Raw genomic sequence first — 13167 nt, 5'->3', positions numbered from 1 at the left:
GGTGGAGTTGTCATGGGTCAATGTGAGATTTGTGTACAGCCTCAGTGGTTCTGGCGGGAATAAATCCTGACTGGTCTATATCAATGAGTTGGGTAGTAACCGTATTAAGTCGTCTGGCAAGAAATTTTGCTAGTATTTTGGCATCGCAGTTCATCAAAGAAATCGGTCTATAGGAGGCACATTGTTTAGGATCTTTATTTGGCTTAGGGAGGACTATAATTAGGGCTTTGTTCATCGAGTCTGGCAGGGGGGTGCCCTCTCTGACGTCATTAAATAGTTGTAACAGGCTGGGGGTCAACTCTTTTTGAAAAGTTTTATACCATTCCATAGGGAGACCGTCTACACCAGGCGTTTTACCTCTCGGAAAGGAATTAATAGCTTCTGCAATTTCTTGGGCCCCTTGGAAGAGATCGAGGGGAAGGTTCTCTGGAGCCACTGTTCTAGAATGACCTCAGGACGACCCCCCTCAGCTCTCTCAGGCAGACCGAGCAGTCGAATATTATTGCGTCTCAGCCTGTTTTCAAGGTCATCTGCTTTTGCCTCCGTAGTGGCCAGCCTTGATTCCATGGACTGCATCCGTTCCTGGAAAGGGTTAACTGTATCCTCAAGCTCACCCACACGTCTCTCAACCTCTTGGGTGCGCTCTCTAATGTTCTGTATGTCATGCCGAAGTATGGTAAAGTCAGAGCGGAGTTCATCCATTTTGCCAATAGTGGTGGCATGGTTGCTGTGCAGCAGGGACACTATCTCAGCCAGGGTGTTACTCTCCAGCAGGGTAGAGGCAGAGCTGTGTGCAATGTCCCCAGGCCCTAGCAAGTCAGCCTGCTGCGTGCTTACTCCCTCCCCCACCTCCAGTGAAACATGGGGTTCCTGCATGACTGCGTCAGCCACCTCCAGGACAGGGGGATTGACTGTGGCCCTGCTGCCCCCAACACCAGGCTCACGGACAAAGCGCTCCAATTTATGCGCAGCCTGAGCGCCTATGTCTCGAGTGCGCTGCTCACCTTGCTGCTGCTGCTGTACGGCGTCTACAGTGTGCCTGCGGTCGCCATCTTGGATTTTTGCCTCAGCTCGTGCGCGCCTCGTTTTTGGCGTGTGATTGCGGTTTCTGCCCATTCCAACTGCACCGATCAGTGCGGGGTAGACAGCGGAGCAGCAGGGGAGGTTGCAGGTATGTTACCCAGCCCTCAGGATGCACATTTAATGGGCTGACAGCGGGTTCCGGCACGGAGCTCCTAGTAGCACGTCTTTCCTGCTCTACATGCCGCCCCGCCCCCCATTGTCTGCTTCTTCTATTCGAACATATTCTCTACCACAATCATTCAACCTTTCTCCTGTTATTTCCTTAAGGAGATTCTGCATAGTATTGTGCTAATTAGCACTTAGTATCAACCTTGTTTCCCCAACACTATATGCACAAGAGACAAGAGATCCCTGTATTTTACACCTGCGCCTGTAACTCCATTAACATTAGAATTCTTCACCCAACTGAAAAAGCATCATCAAAAGCATTTAATAAAGCCCTATGATACTTGCCATCCAACAGCCAGATCTGTATCCTGCATTGTTCTGTATATTTTAGCTTATGATCTCTCTGTTAATTTATTGCCAGTTTATTAACAGTCGCTTCTATCTGAAATTTATATATTAACATATAACTTTACAGTCACGTAATGGTGGCTGATTATAAATACTAACATGTAGCTTTCGTTTGGAAGCACTAAGTGGCGTGAGAGTATATTTGTAATGAGGATGTTGATGTGGGAGTTGGGCTGATACATCATGCTACTTTCATTTTGAGTAAACTCACAGAACATTCTGCACAGAAGCCGCGTTTGTCTCAGCAAGGAACCAAGTCTTCTCCAGAGACCCAGTTACAGTAAGTGGGGAGGGTTGGTCACACATAGATGGGCACCACATGCCTTCACTTCTGAGAAGAAACCAGAAAGTAGAGAATTAGGAGAGGTAGCAGCCCAGGGCAGGGAACATGGGGAGAAGAAGAAACACTTTTGCTGCAGTCGGAGGCAGGAAAAATGGGCAGAAGTAAGTATCTAAGATATTTTGCTGCCTTCATACAAAACCAAGGGTTCTTATATTTATTTAGATACTAGGGCATTATAATTAACAGTACAATGTGTTTGTTGGGTTAATGAGATCTCTCTTGGGGAAAGTGACATGAATTATGGAAAGGTTATGGCCATTTTCTTCTTGGATGTATCCTGGTGGGCCTGTCTGTTTTCTTACAGTCATGTAATACGAGGTCAGTCTCACCCGAAAGAGTCAATGGTCCACAATGCCTGTGTTATGTCATGGCCCTGAAGCCTGATGATTGGCTTGCACAGAGAAAGTGGAGAATAGGAGCTAAATAGGGCAGAAGGTCCCTGTGTCCCTTCATATCATACAAGGTTACATGTTATTAAGCAACAATGAGGGATTTCAGTAAGAAATGCTGGTTATACCTTATTTGGTGTTTATTGTGCCAGAGCATTTGCCCATAGTAATCGGTTAGATCTTTGCTTTCACTTTCAAGGCTTCAATGATCTCAATGAATTGCTGATTGGTTGCTACTGGCGTAGTTATTAAATGAGTACAGACATTCTAACCTAATTCTTATTCTTACCTCTCCCTTCCCTAATCCTTTCTTGCCCACCTGTACAGTATTATTGCTCCAGCACTTCTCTCCATGCCCTCATCTATTCCTCCCAACATATCTGTGCTCTTTCCACCTCCTCTGTAACTTCTTTTATTTCTGTGCTCTCTGCCTTCTCCCAACATCTCTATCCACTGTTTTCTTTCTCACTAACACTTATGGTCTTCACTATCTTACCTTCCTCTCCATATATCCATCTACTCTTCCCTTCTACCCACACCTTGTACTCTGTGTCCTCTTTGCCATTTCCCCATTCAAAGAAACTGCAAATATTGTTTGAATCTGTAGGGGGTACGGGTTGGCTCACCTTTGCTTAAAGACGTTCACTTAAGAGGTGACGTCAGTCTAAAATGTTTCTTTTCAGAGTTGGGAGGGGAGAGCTGTTTTCCATTCAAGGTTAAACGTTTTCTTTGTAGTTGTTCCATTGTAGTTGTTTATAGGGCAAGGGTTTCACATGCCTGAAGTCTTTAAGAGGGGAGTTGCTATAAGGTTGGACCCCACCTGCTGGAGGGGCTGGAGGATACTGGAGAGCCAGTGTGATGTTAGATCCTATAACATTTCATGTTGGGAGGAAGAGGAAGGCTGAAGGTAGTTAGCAAAGCAGCCAAGGGCTCCAAGGAGGAAACCAAAAGGGTCAGTACTCTCCCAGTGTTGGGACTCAATCAAGTGAATAGACTCATGAATAGAGAGATTTCAAGAGTAGTGCCACCTTGAGGGCCTTGTACTCTGAGGACTGGGGACACTTGATTGTGAGGACTACTGCTGATGGTTATTAATTCCCCTGCCTGTTCCCATAACATCAGGGGAAGTAACTACTAAAACATTGTGATGTGACTGTATTGTAGCACCTGGAAATGAAATCTCAGACACTGTTGTTGAGTTCCAGCAGATAAACAGGTAAGTGTTGTTTTAAAGGGATACTGTCATGGGAAAAAAATCTTTTTCAAAATGAATCCGTTAATAGTGCTGCTCCAGCAGAATTCTGCACTGAAATCCATTTCCCCCCAGCAGCCAAACAACAGAACAATGGGAAGGTAACCAGATAGCAGCTCCCTAACACAAGATAACAGCTCCCTGGTAGATCTAAGAACAACACTCAATAGTAAAAACCCATGTCCCCCCCATGTCCCACTGAGACACATTCAGTTACATTGAGAAGGAAAAGCATTTCTCTCCTAAAGTGCAGGCACAAGTCACATGACCAGGGGCAGCTGGGAAATTGACAAAATGTCTAGCCCCATGTCAGATTTCAAAATTGAATATAAAAAAATCTGTTTGCTCTTTTGAGAAATGGATTTCAGTGCAGAATTCTGCTGGAGCAGCACTATTAACTGATTCATTTTGAATATAAAAATTTTCCCATGACAGTTTCCCTTTAAAGAACCACTGGCTCTAAGTTATTTAATGTTCTGTTCAGGGTGTCTGACCAGGGTGTCTGAAGTCAGATATTTCTTTAAGCAGTTCGGTAGAAACATAATGGGCAGTATAGGTGGCAGATACATCTTTTACAATGTTTTTTTCTTCTAGTTAAGAAATAAATATATAGAAGTAGAGGTTCATTTAGGTCAGACTCACTCTACGGTATGTACCAGTTGTGGTTGGTAGAGAGAGGAAGAGTCATGTTCCTTCCTGTGCAGCTTGTTAGAAAGTCTGACGGGTTTCCGTTGGTAGCACTATGAACTGACCACATCCTGGGGCTTATTGATCAGATTTGGCTCTTTGCATGGGTGGCCAAATTCAATGTAATACCTTTTTTATATTTAAATCGATCAAATATTAGTTTAAAATGGCAGATTGTAGCATTCCCTTTTAAATAATGCATGTTTGTTAAATAACACCAGGTTTTGGGTGAAGTTGCCCTTTAACCAGACCTACGTCTTTGTAATATATTTTATGTAGACAGGAGCTGGTTTCATTCTCTCTAACATTGGTGTTCAGTAAAACTGACCTCGTGGCTTCAGGACTTCAATTTCGGTTCCTTTGGTGACTTTGGGTCTTTTTTGCGGCTTCGGGAAGCTTTTCGCCGATTCAGGACTTCCGAAGAGGTGGAGAAGCTTCGGCACTGCCAAGGGGCAGCTGTACTGCACTTTTCAAAATAGCCAGGCCCCCCTTTAGGCCCAGGCCTGGTACAGGACTACCCCATGTGCCCCCCTGATGGCGGCCCTGGCTGTAAGTTTTGTGGTCTATAACAAAATATAATTGTCTATCCTAACACAGGCTCCCAAAATGGCAGCCCCCTCTCGTATGACTATTGACGCACAGTAAGTGTTGGCTTTATCTATTACTGCCTTCTTAAGGAGATATACAAAAGATGAGCCATATTCTTCCATCTAATTATTATGAGAAACTGGTCCTTAATAAATGTTTTTATTGTTTTTTAAGCTATTGATGTTGCCATGGTTCGGAGTGAAACCCCAATCCCAACATTGTCCACTGGAGTTTTTCTACTGCTGCTCTTCTAAACTATTTAATAGACAGAATGTAAGGATTGGCCAACAGGAGCCAATGTGCTGTATAACGTTATTTTTTATTACAGAAAAAAGTGCACAAATCTCTGCAGAGAGATATAATGGCAGCAAAGTCCAGGTTCGGGCCAAAAGTCAAGGGCAGGCGGCAGACAGAGTGTATCAGGAACAGGCCAAAGGTCAAGACAGGCAGAGTACATGCAAAGTCGAAAAACCATCTGAGGTCAACAACGGGAGATCAATATCAAAGGAACAAGGACCAGACAGGAACAGGACATGAACAAGACAAGATTACCAGATTCAGGAGCAGGAACAAGAACAGGAACCAAATTGCCACAACATGAGGCTTGGAATTAGCAGGAAGACCAATAATCCAGCAATGGGGTGTCTGGGAATAGTCTTAAATAACCCTCAAAGGAGCATTTGCCCTCAGTTGGAGAGAGGGCGTGGACTAGGAACAACTGACACAATATTCAGCAAAACAAAAGGCATCCGGTCAGAGTCAGGCTGTCACAATACTGCCTCCTGTGGCTCAAGCAGAAGGGGCAGTGTCTGGAACATAACAGGTCCCTGGTTTGAAACCAGGGAGTTTCTGACACTGGCCACACCCTGTACTGCAGTGAGTGTTAGCAGATGAGGTGGTCTGCAGTGAGAATGGGTAAAAATGGCATGGCAATGGGTTACATATGTAAATTGTATAGGGTAAAGGATCTAGTGGCTGGTTGGCATAAGAAAACCTTTACACCAAGACAATGCTGCAGTCACAATCTTGCTTATACATGTCGGGGTTGGGTTTATATGATGCATAAAACTCAACAAAACAGGTATACAGCTGTATAAGCATGCAACGTAATGGATTTGGTTAAAAATTGTATATTCATGCATTCTACATTTCAAGTATTAAGGAATTTTCTGAACATTTGATGTTGTGACTGACACCTTGCAATGTTTGGTCTGATTCAGTAGGCAGAATAATGATGGCATACAAGCATGTGGTCGGCATCTTTTCACAAGATACTCGGGATGAGTTTGATTGGCTAATCCCTTTCCTCCTGACCATACCTGGAGTGAATGACGTTCGAACTATACATATCACCAACACCAACTATATGGAGGTTATGGACGAGGCCTATAAGTGCACCTTTGCCATCCTGTACCATTCCATGAAAAGAGGAAGGATAAATGTAGCCGACGTGACAGACGCTCTCTATGACAAAGAACTGGACGATTTGTCTCGTTGTCTAGGTATTTGACATCATCTTCTTGATCATTGTGACTTTTGGCAAATATTAGAATGGAATGCCACCTTTTTAAATATCTGCATGTTCCTGAGAAAACACAGTAAAGTTCATGTCTATGGAGATTTCTTATTCATCCAGGTCATGATATATAGTATCTAGTAGGGTTAAGTCTAAGGCAACTGGACTTTTTGAGTTTTCTTGAAAACTCAAAAAAAGTTCAGTTGCCTTAGACATGACCCAGTAAAGTTCAGCCTTGTAGATTTTCTGATACATCACTGGACTTGTACTGTTTACAGGACCGCATCTCCCATTGGTTGAATTGGCCCAACAGCCTTGTGCTAGTGTTCCATCAGAAACTTGCAAACTAAGGCCCCTTAAGACCTTCTCAACAGTTCTAAATATGAACTTTTTAGTACACAAGAAGGCTTAACCAACTTTCCAAAAACCTATGGCAACTTAGAGATTATTATTACTCACTTTGCTACGTTAGGACCACATTGTGCCTTCTGTTCCTTACTAGACAATACATTGTGTTTGTTGTCAATTAAAAACTATACTAATTATAATAAATTGTTCTCTATTATGTAGGAAGAGATGGGGTCATTGTAGTGATAGATGATGTGGAGGACAGCTGTTTGGAGGCCAAGAACAATATCCTGCAGAAGCAGCCGAGCATTGGGAGACTGACCATAGAACTCTACCTCTTCGGTGACCAGGACAAGAATTATCAAGGAGAAGCATCAAATTTCACTGGAAACAAATTGGTTCATATGAAGAGGTTAATAAGTGGGAAAATCAACAAGGACCATCGTCCTGAAACCTCAGGTAGTAATTATACCACCTCTGCTTAGATACATTTGCTGTAAGCATTATAACACTGATCACATTGGTCAGAGCAAATAACAGACTGCCGTCTCTCTGGCCCCCTTCTGTACCCATTACCTATAGTCTTGGCTTCATCAACAGGGCTGTCTTGTCACTAATCAATTACTAATCAAGGAGATATTCCACAGATACATGGCTTTTATTTTGAGTTGCACATCTAAGACTTTTTTTTAAAGAGGGTTTGAAGGAGTCAGTGTCAACTCTTTGCAAATGGACATTTATAAAATATACATGCTGCATGGCTAGTTAGTAATCATTTCCATCTTTGAAGGTAGACATTTTTAAAATATCCACCCTGCATGGCAAGTTAAAAATCATTTCCATTGTTGTAGCTGTGCATTTCTATACTATAGATGCTGCATGGCTAGTACTGATTGAGTACTGATTTCCTTTGGTAAAACTGGGCATTTATAAAAGATACATGCTGCATGACTACTCAGTAATCATCTCCATCTTAGAAGCTGGGCAATTCTAAACAATACGTGCTGCATGGCTAGTTAGTACTGATTTCCATCTTTAAAACTGGGCATTTATAAAAGATACATGCTGCATGGCTACTCAGGAATCATCTCCATTTTAGAAGCTGGGCATTTCTAAGCTGTACATGCTGCATGGCTAGTTAGTACTGACTTCCATCTTTAAAACTGGGCATTTATAAAAGATACATGCTGCATGGGTACGCAGTAATCATCTCCATCTTAAAAGCTGGGCATTTCTAAACTGTAAGTCCTGCATGGCTAGTTAGTACTGATTCCCATCTTTAAAACTTGGCATTTATTAAAAGATACATGCTGCATGACTACTCAGTAATAATCACCATCTTAGAAGCTGGGCATTTCTAAACTTTACGTGCTGCATGGCTAGTTAGTACTGATTTCCATCTTTAAAACTGGGCATTTATAAAAGATACATGCTGCATGACTAGGCAGTAATCATCTTTATCTTAGATCAGGGTGTCCAAACTTTTGACTCACCGGGCCACATGGGAAAAAGAAAAATTGTCTGGGGCCACATATGAAATACACAAACACGTTTGATTTGTAAAAGTAAAGGAAATACACAGAAAAGAACTACAATGCCAGTTGGATAACCAGATGGAGCTATACACTGGAATATGGGACAACTGGATATTAAATAGACTTATTGTTATATTATTATTACTAACTGGGCAATGGGCAGAGTCCCTCCTCCTCCTATATCCTTTGCGACATGACGTTTCCCCTGCAACCAAGCAGGGCCGCATTCATATGCATCCTGGGCCGCATGTGGCCCTCGGGCCGTAGTTTGGACATCCCTGTCTTAGATGCTGGGCATTTCTATATTATACCATACCTCCCAACTGTCCCTTTTTGGGAGGGACAGTCCCTCTTTTGACAGCTCAACCCGCAGTCCCTGATTTGTACTGGAAAGTCCCTCTTTTCTTCGCACTGAACAGCCAGAAACAGAAACAAAGTTTCTCACTTAATTGGCTTTTAGCAGAGAGCCCAGAACAGCTAACAGGTGCAAATAAGATACTTTGTAACAATTTTGAGACACAAAAACACAGTTTAGATAAGGAGAAATATTTTCAAACTTTCATAACCTGCCAAATTTTGTAAAACAAACATGGTAATTAGGGGGTGTGGCCACAGAAAGGGTGTGGTCAAAAAATTGCTGCACTACATGCGGGAAAAAAATTTTTGTTCCTCTTTTTACTTCCATAATGTTGGGAGGTATGTTATACATGGTGCATGGCTGGTTAGTAATGGCTTCCAACTTTGAAACTGGACAATCATGAAATAACCATGCTGCATAGCTAGTTGGTCATGATTTCAATCTTTGAAGCTGGACATTTGTAAACTATACATGCTGCATGGCTTGTTAGTATTGATTTTCCATCTTTAAAACTGGACGTTTATAAAAGATACATGCTGCATGGCTCAGCAGATAACATTTCCATTTTTGAAGCAGGTCATTTTATAAACCATGCAAACACCAAATTGGTTGGGGATGATTCTTCTCTTTGATCTGAATTGTAATCAAGCACATGATTAGTTATTTCATTATACATTACATTTGGCAGATCCCATCCTACTTGCCGTAAGGACCTGATTAGTAAAGTCTTGTTTCTCAGTAACCTTTTTTTGCTTTCTTTTCTTTGTAGTAAACAACTATGTCCAGTATCCGGTAAGTATTACTTTTCATTGGTGGAATTTGCTTTAGCTCCTCTGGCCTGTATGGGGGGTTAAGGTTGTGAATCCATTACTAAAGTTTCCTTTTGAATCCTTTTTGGTGGTTGTCTGTTCAGCCATATTGTCAGACTGGGTGGTAGAAGCCTTAGATACAGGAACCAGGATTTCCTGAATTTCTCTGCTCCATTCTGTCATGTTCTGTATTTTGATTCTATACTTTATTCTCCTTTTTTATATTAGTCTTCATCCCCCCTTTCCTATTCTTATGTCTTGTTCTTCCTTATCCTGCCTCTTCTGATCTGATCTTCTCTCCATCTACCCCTCTCTTCAGAACTCTTTTCATTTCTCTACGTTTCTCCTCTGCACTTTGTTATTTCCCCACTCCAACACATTTCATGTCACATTAATTTTTAAAATTTATACCTACATGCATTCCTCAGGGGTCCCCAACAGCAATATTTAGCTGACTATGTCATGGGGTGATGTCTAAGATATCTGAGCATGCCCAGGTGCATTATAGGGCCTTTTTATGAAAGGGCCGGTTCACTAATGGTTCCAAAATTTGGGGCACAGCTTTTTATCTGTATTTAGCACTTTGGCCTCTTTATTGAATGATATTTTTGTCAGCTTTATAATACCCAACGATTCATAGGGTTCTCAGAGTAGTGTATAGGATTTGGTTCACGATTTGACCAAGATTTTGACCTTTTCCAGCAGGATTTGGATTTGGTTGAATCCTTGTGCCTGGCTGAACGGAATCCTTATTTGCATATGCAAATTATTTTCAGGAAGGAAAGTCAACAAACTTTTCATCAAAAAACAGAGAAGTAAAAAAAAATGTTCCACTTTTTCCTTTCCAGCCCCTAATATGCATATTAGGATTTGGTTCAGTATTCGGTCAAATCTTTCACAAAAGATTCAGGGATTCGGCCGAATCCCATATAGTGGATTTGGTGCATCCCTAGTAGTGTGGTATGAAATCCTATCCAGTGATAAAATGATTGCACCCCCTGCATACTATGGTGCACCAAGCCTACACATGATGATGCCCTTCTGATGACCCAGACTCCACACTAGGCCAAGAGAAAACAATGCAATTTACAGAGGAGAAGAGATTTCAGGTTATAGTGTTATCTGGGAATTTCAGAATAAAATAATTCTTTTCATTTTGCTTTTTTCTTTGAAAGGCTGACAGAAGAATTTCCCTCCAGAGAATCAATGAGGTACGAAAGCATGTGCTTAGAGCAAGACTTTTCTATCAGATCACTAACTTGTCCAAGGTCAGACCATCTACCAATAGCTATGACCGTTTAGCCTGTGTGTAGAGTGTATGAACGAGATCCTGGGTAATTTGTCCTGCACAAAGACCTTCTGATGTGGTGTGGTTCCTTCCATGCCCTCTCCCCCAACACATAAACACCCACTGTAATATTGGCAAGACCAACATAAAATTTAGGAGATTAAGCCATAAGAGAGTGAAGTAGGGCATATAAAAAATCTCTGTGGTTTCAGAGAGGGGATCAATATCATCAGCACAAGAGCCTGGTGGACCCTAGACTATCCAATCTAAGCAATGGCCTTGTGAAACCATTAGAATACTATAACATCTCACCAGCAGAAGATCATGGCACTCTGGTAGGTCACGCACAGCTCAGACTCATGGATGAGTAAAAATTTTATTTATATAAACATCTCACGCCTCGTGTCACTAGGACACTTAATCATAGAGCAGGAGCACCTGGGCCACCTATTCAATTTGGTGAGTCGTTTCTATTGATTAAGTTTTATGCTTAAATATTTGGTTTGAAGTATAATGCATAAGAACATGTTTTTACATATTGAACTCTGTTAAGAGAGGCTTTACACATGTTCCCTGTGGTGTGTGTTAACCCTTACTCACCCTCACTCAGCTGGCTGGAATGCCACGGCACAGGGGCACTTGGGGGATTAATGATGCCACGTAGAGGTCCAGGTTTTCCAATTTATGACAAATTCCTTCAAGAAGATGTAAAAATTCCATAAAACAATCGCTCTGTACAGTAGGCGGCACATTTTATTATAGATGCACCAATGCTGTGTCACTCAACTTGCTGTTATGTAACATATGGAGGAGGTATTTTCATGTCTTATATATAAATATATCTTATCTGTCTTTCAGAAACACGCTTGTATCGTTCTCTTTGGAATTTGCATAATTGTTATAATCATTCTGGGTGTTACTCTAGAGAGGAGAGGAGTAGAGAGGAGAGGAGAACGTTACTCTAATACTCTCACCCGTAAGCATTAAGACCTTCTCTCCATGAACCCAGAGAAGGTCCTTTCCAGCGCTTGGAACAGAACCCTCCTTCCTGAATGTGATATATATCTCTAAACCTCACGCACTTCATCCTGTAGACTAAACATTGAACCTTGGAAACACAATTCTCTATTGTAACCAAACCAACTGCTTATTAGAAATCCCATGTTCCCATATTGCTTGGCAAGTAGGTTTGTTTTTTTTGATGCATGGCTCAATAAAATGTTTGTTTGGGTGAACGGAGTGTTGTCTGCTTCTTCTATTCGAACATATTCTCTACCACAATCATTCAACATTTCTCCTGTTATTTCCTTAAGGAGATTCTGCATAGTATTGTGCTAATTAGCACTTAGTATCAACCTTGTTTCCCCAACACTATATGCACAAGAGACAAGAGATCCCTGTATTTTACACCTGCGCCTGTAACTCCATTAACATTAGAATTCTTCACCCAACTGAAAAAGCATCATCAAAAGCATTTAATAAAGCCCTATGATACTTGCCATCCAACAGCCAGATCTGCATCCTGCATTGTTCTGTGTATTTTAGCTTATGATCTCTCTGTTAATTTATTGCCAGTTTATTAACAGTCGCTTCTATCTGAAATTGATATATTAACATATAACTTTACAGTCACGTAATGGTGGCTGATTATAAATACTAACATGTAGCTTTCGTTTGGAAGCACTAAGTGGCGTGAGAGTATATTTGTAATGAGGATGTTGATGTGGGAGTTGGGCTGATACATCATGCTACTTTCATTTTGAGTGAACTCACAGAACATTCTGCACAGAAGCCGCGTTTGTCTCAGTAAGGAACCAAATCTTCTCCAGAGACCTAGTTACAGTAAGTGGGGAGGGTTGGTCACAGATAGATGGGCACCACATGCCTTCACTTCTGAGAAGAAACCAGAAAGTAGAGAATTAGGAGAGGTGGCAGCCCAGGGACAGGGAACCTGGGGAGAAGAAGAAACACTTTTGCTGCAGTTGGAGGCAGGAAAAATGGGCAGACGTAAGTGTGACAGAGTTATGTCACTTAAATAAATGTTTCTTTTTTTTGTTGTTGAAAGCTTTAGGAGCACGCTTTCTCAACATACTTCAGCATTAATCTCTGTTCATGCTTAGTTTCAGCAATGAAATGGCATCCCACTTCTGACACCAAGTGTGGTGTGGGCCCTTTAACAGAGGTTGCTGAAGCTTGCTTGGCAATGAAAAAGGTAGCTTTATTTCTTTAAAGCAGAAGGAAAAGTATTACACAGCTCAATTTCAGCATGGCATCAGAACAGCAGAGCAGTTTCTCTAGGTCTTTCCTTGAAGAGAGCCAACATCAGACAGAGAGTCTTGCTGACTGGGAGCGGCCTTTTATACCCAAGGCTCCCAGAATGCTTTGTGGTTCTGTGACATCATACATCTCACATTAAACAAAATGTTACATTTTAACAATAATTGCAAATTCCACA

At 41.7% G+C, this 13167-nt stretch overlaps 1 protein-coding gene across 4 annotated transcripts; it reads left to right on the top strand.

The window, feature by feature from the left end:
* The first annotated feature begins 1713 nt into the window (after positions 1–1713).
* Positions 1714–11947, top strand: LOC121399008. Of its 4 annotated transcripts, none has more exons than XM_041578753.1 (7): positions 1714–1879; positions 5187–6360; positions 6945–7181; positions 9385–9407; positions 10600–10692; positions 10925–11047; positions 11571–11947. In XM_041578753.1, the coding sequence occupies exons 2-7, from the start codon at positions 6090–6092 to the stop codon at positions 11697–11699; spliced, it is 876 nt and encodes a 291-aa protein (XP_041434687.1). In that variant the 5' UTR covers positions 1714–1879; positions 5187–6089; the 3' UTR covers positions 11700–11947. The 4 variants fall into 4 exon arrangements, with proteins under 4 accessions (XP_041434687.1, XP_041434685.1, XP_041434688.1 ...); XM_041578751.1 differs by having other exon boundaries at positions 1716–1879; positions 6079–6360; XM_041578754.1 differs by lacking the exon at positions 10925–11047 and having other exon boundaries at positions 1775–1879; positions 6079–6360; positions 10600–10635.
* The last annotated feature ends 1220 nt before the right edge of the window (positions 11948–13167 follow it).

This window comes from Xenopus laevis, chromosome 9_10S (assembly GCF_017654675.1).
Source record: "Xenopus laevis strain J_2021 chromosome 9_10S, Xenopus_laevis_v10.1, whole genome shotgun sequence".
Lineage (NCBI taxonomy): Eukaryota > Metazoa > Chordata > Amphibia > Anura > Pipidae > Xenopus > Xenopus laevis.
This window is presented reverse-complemented; position numbering and strand designations above follow the sequence as displayed.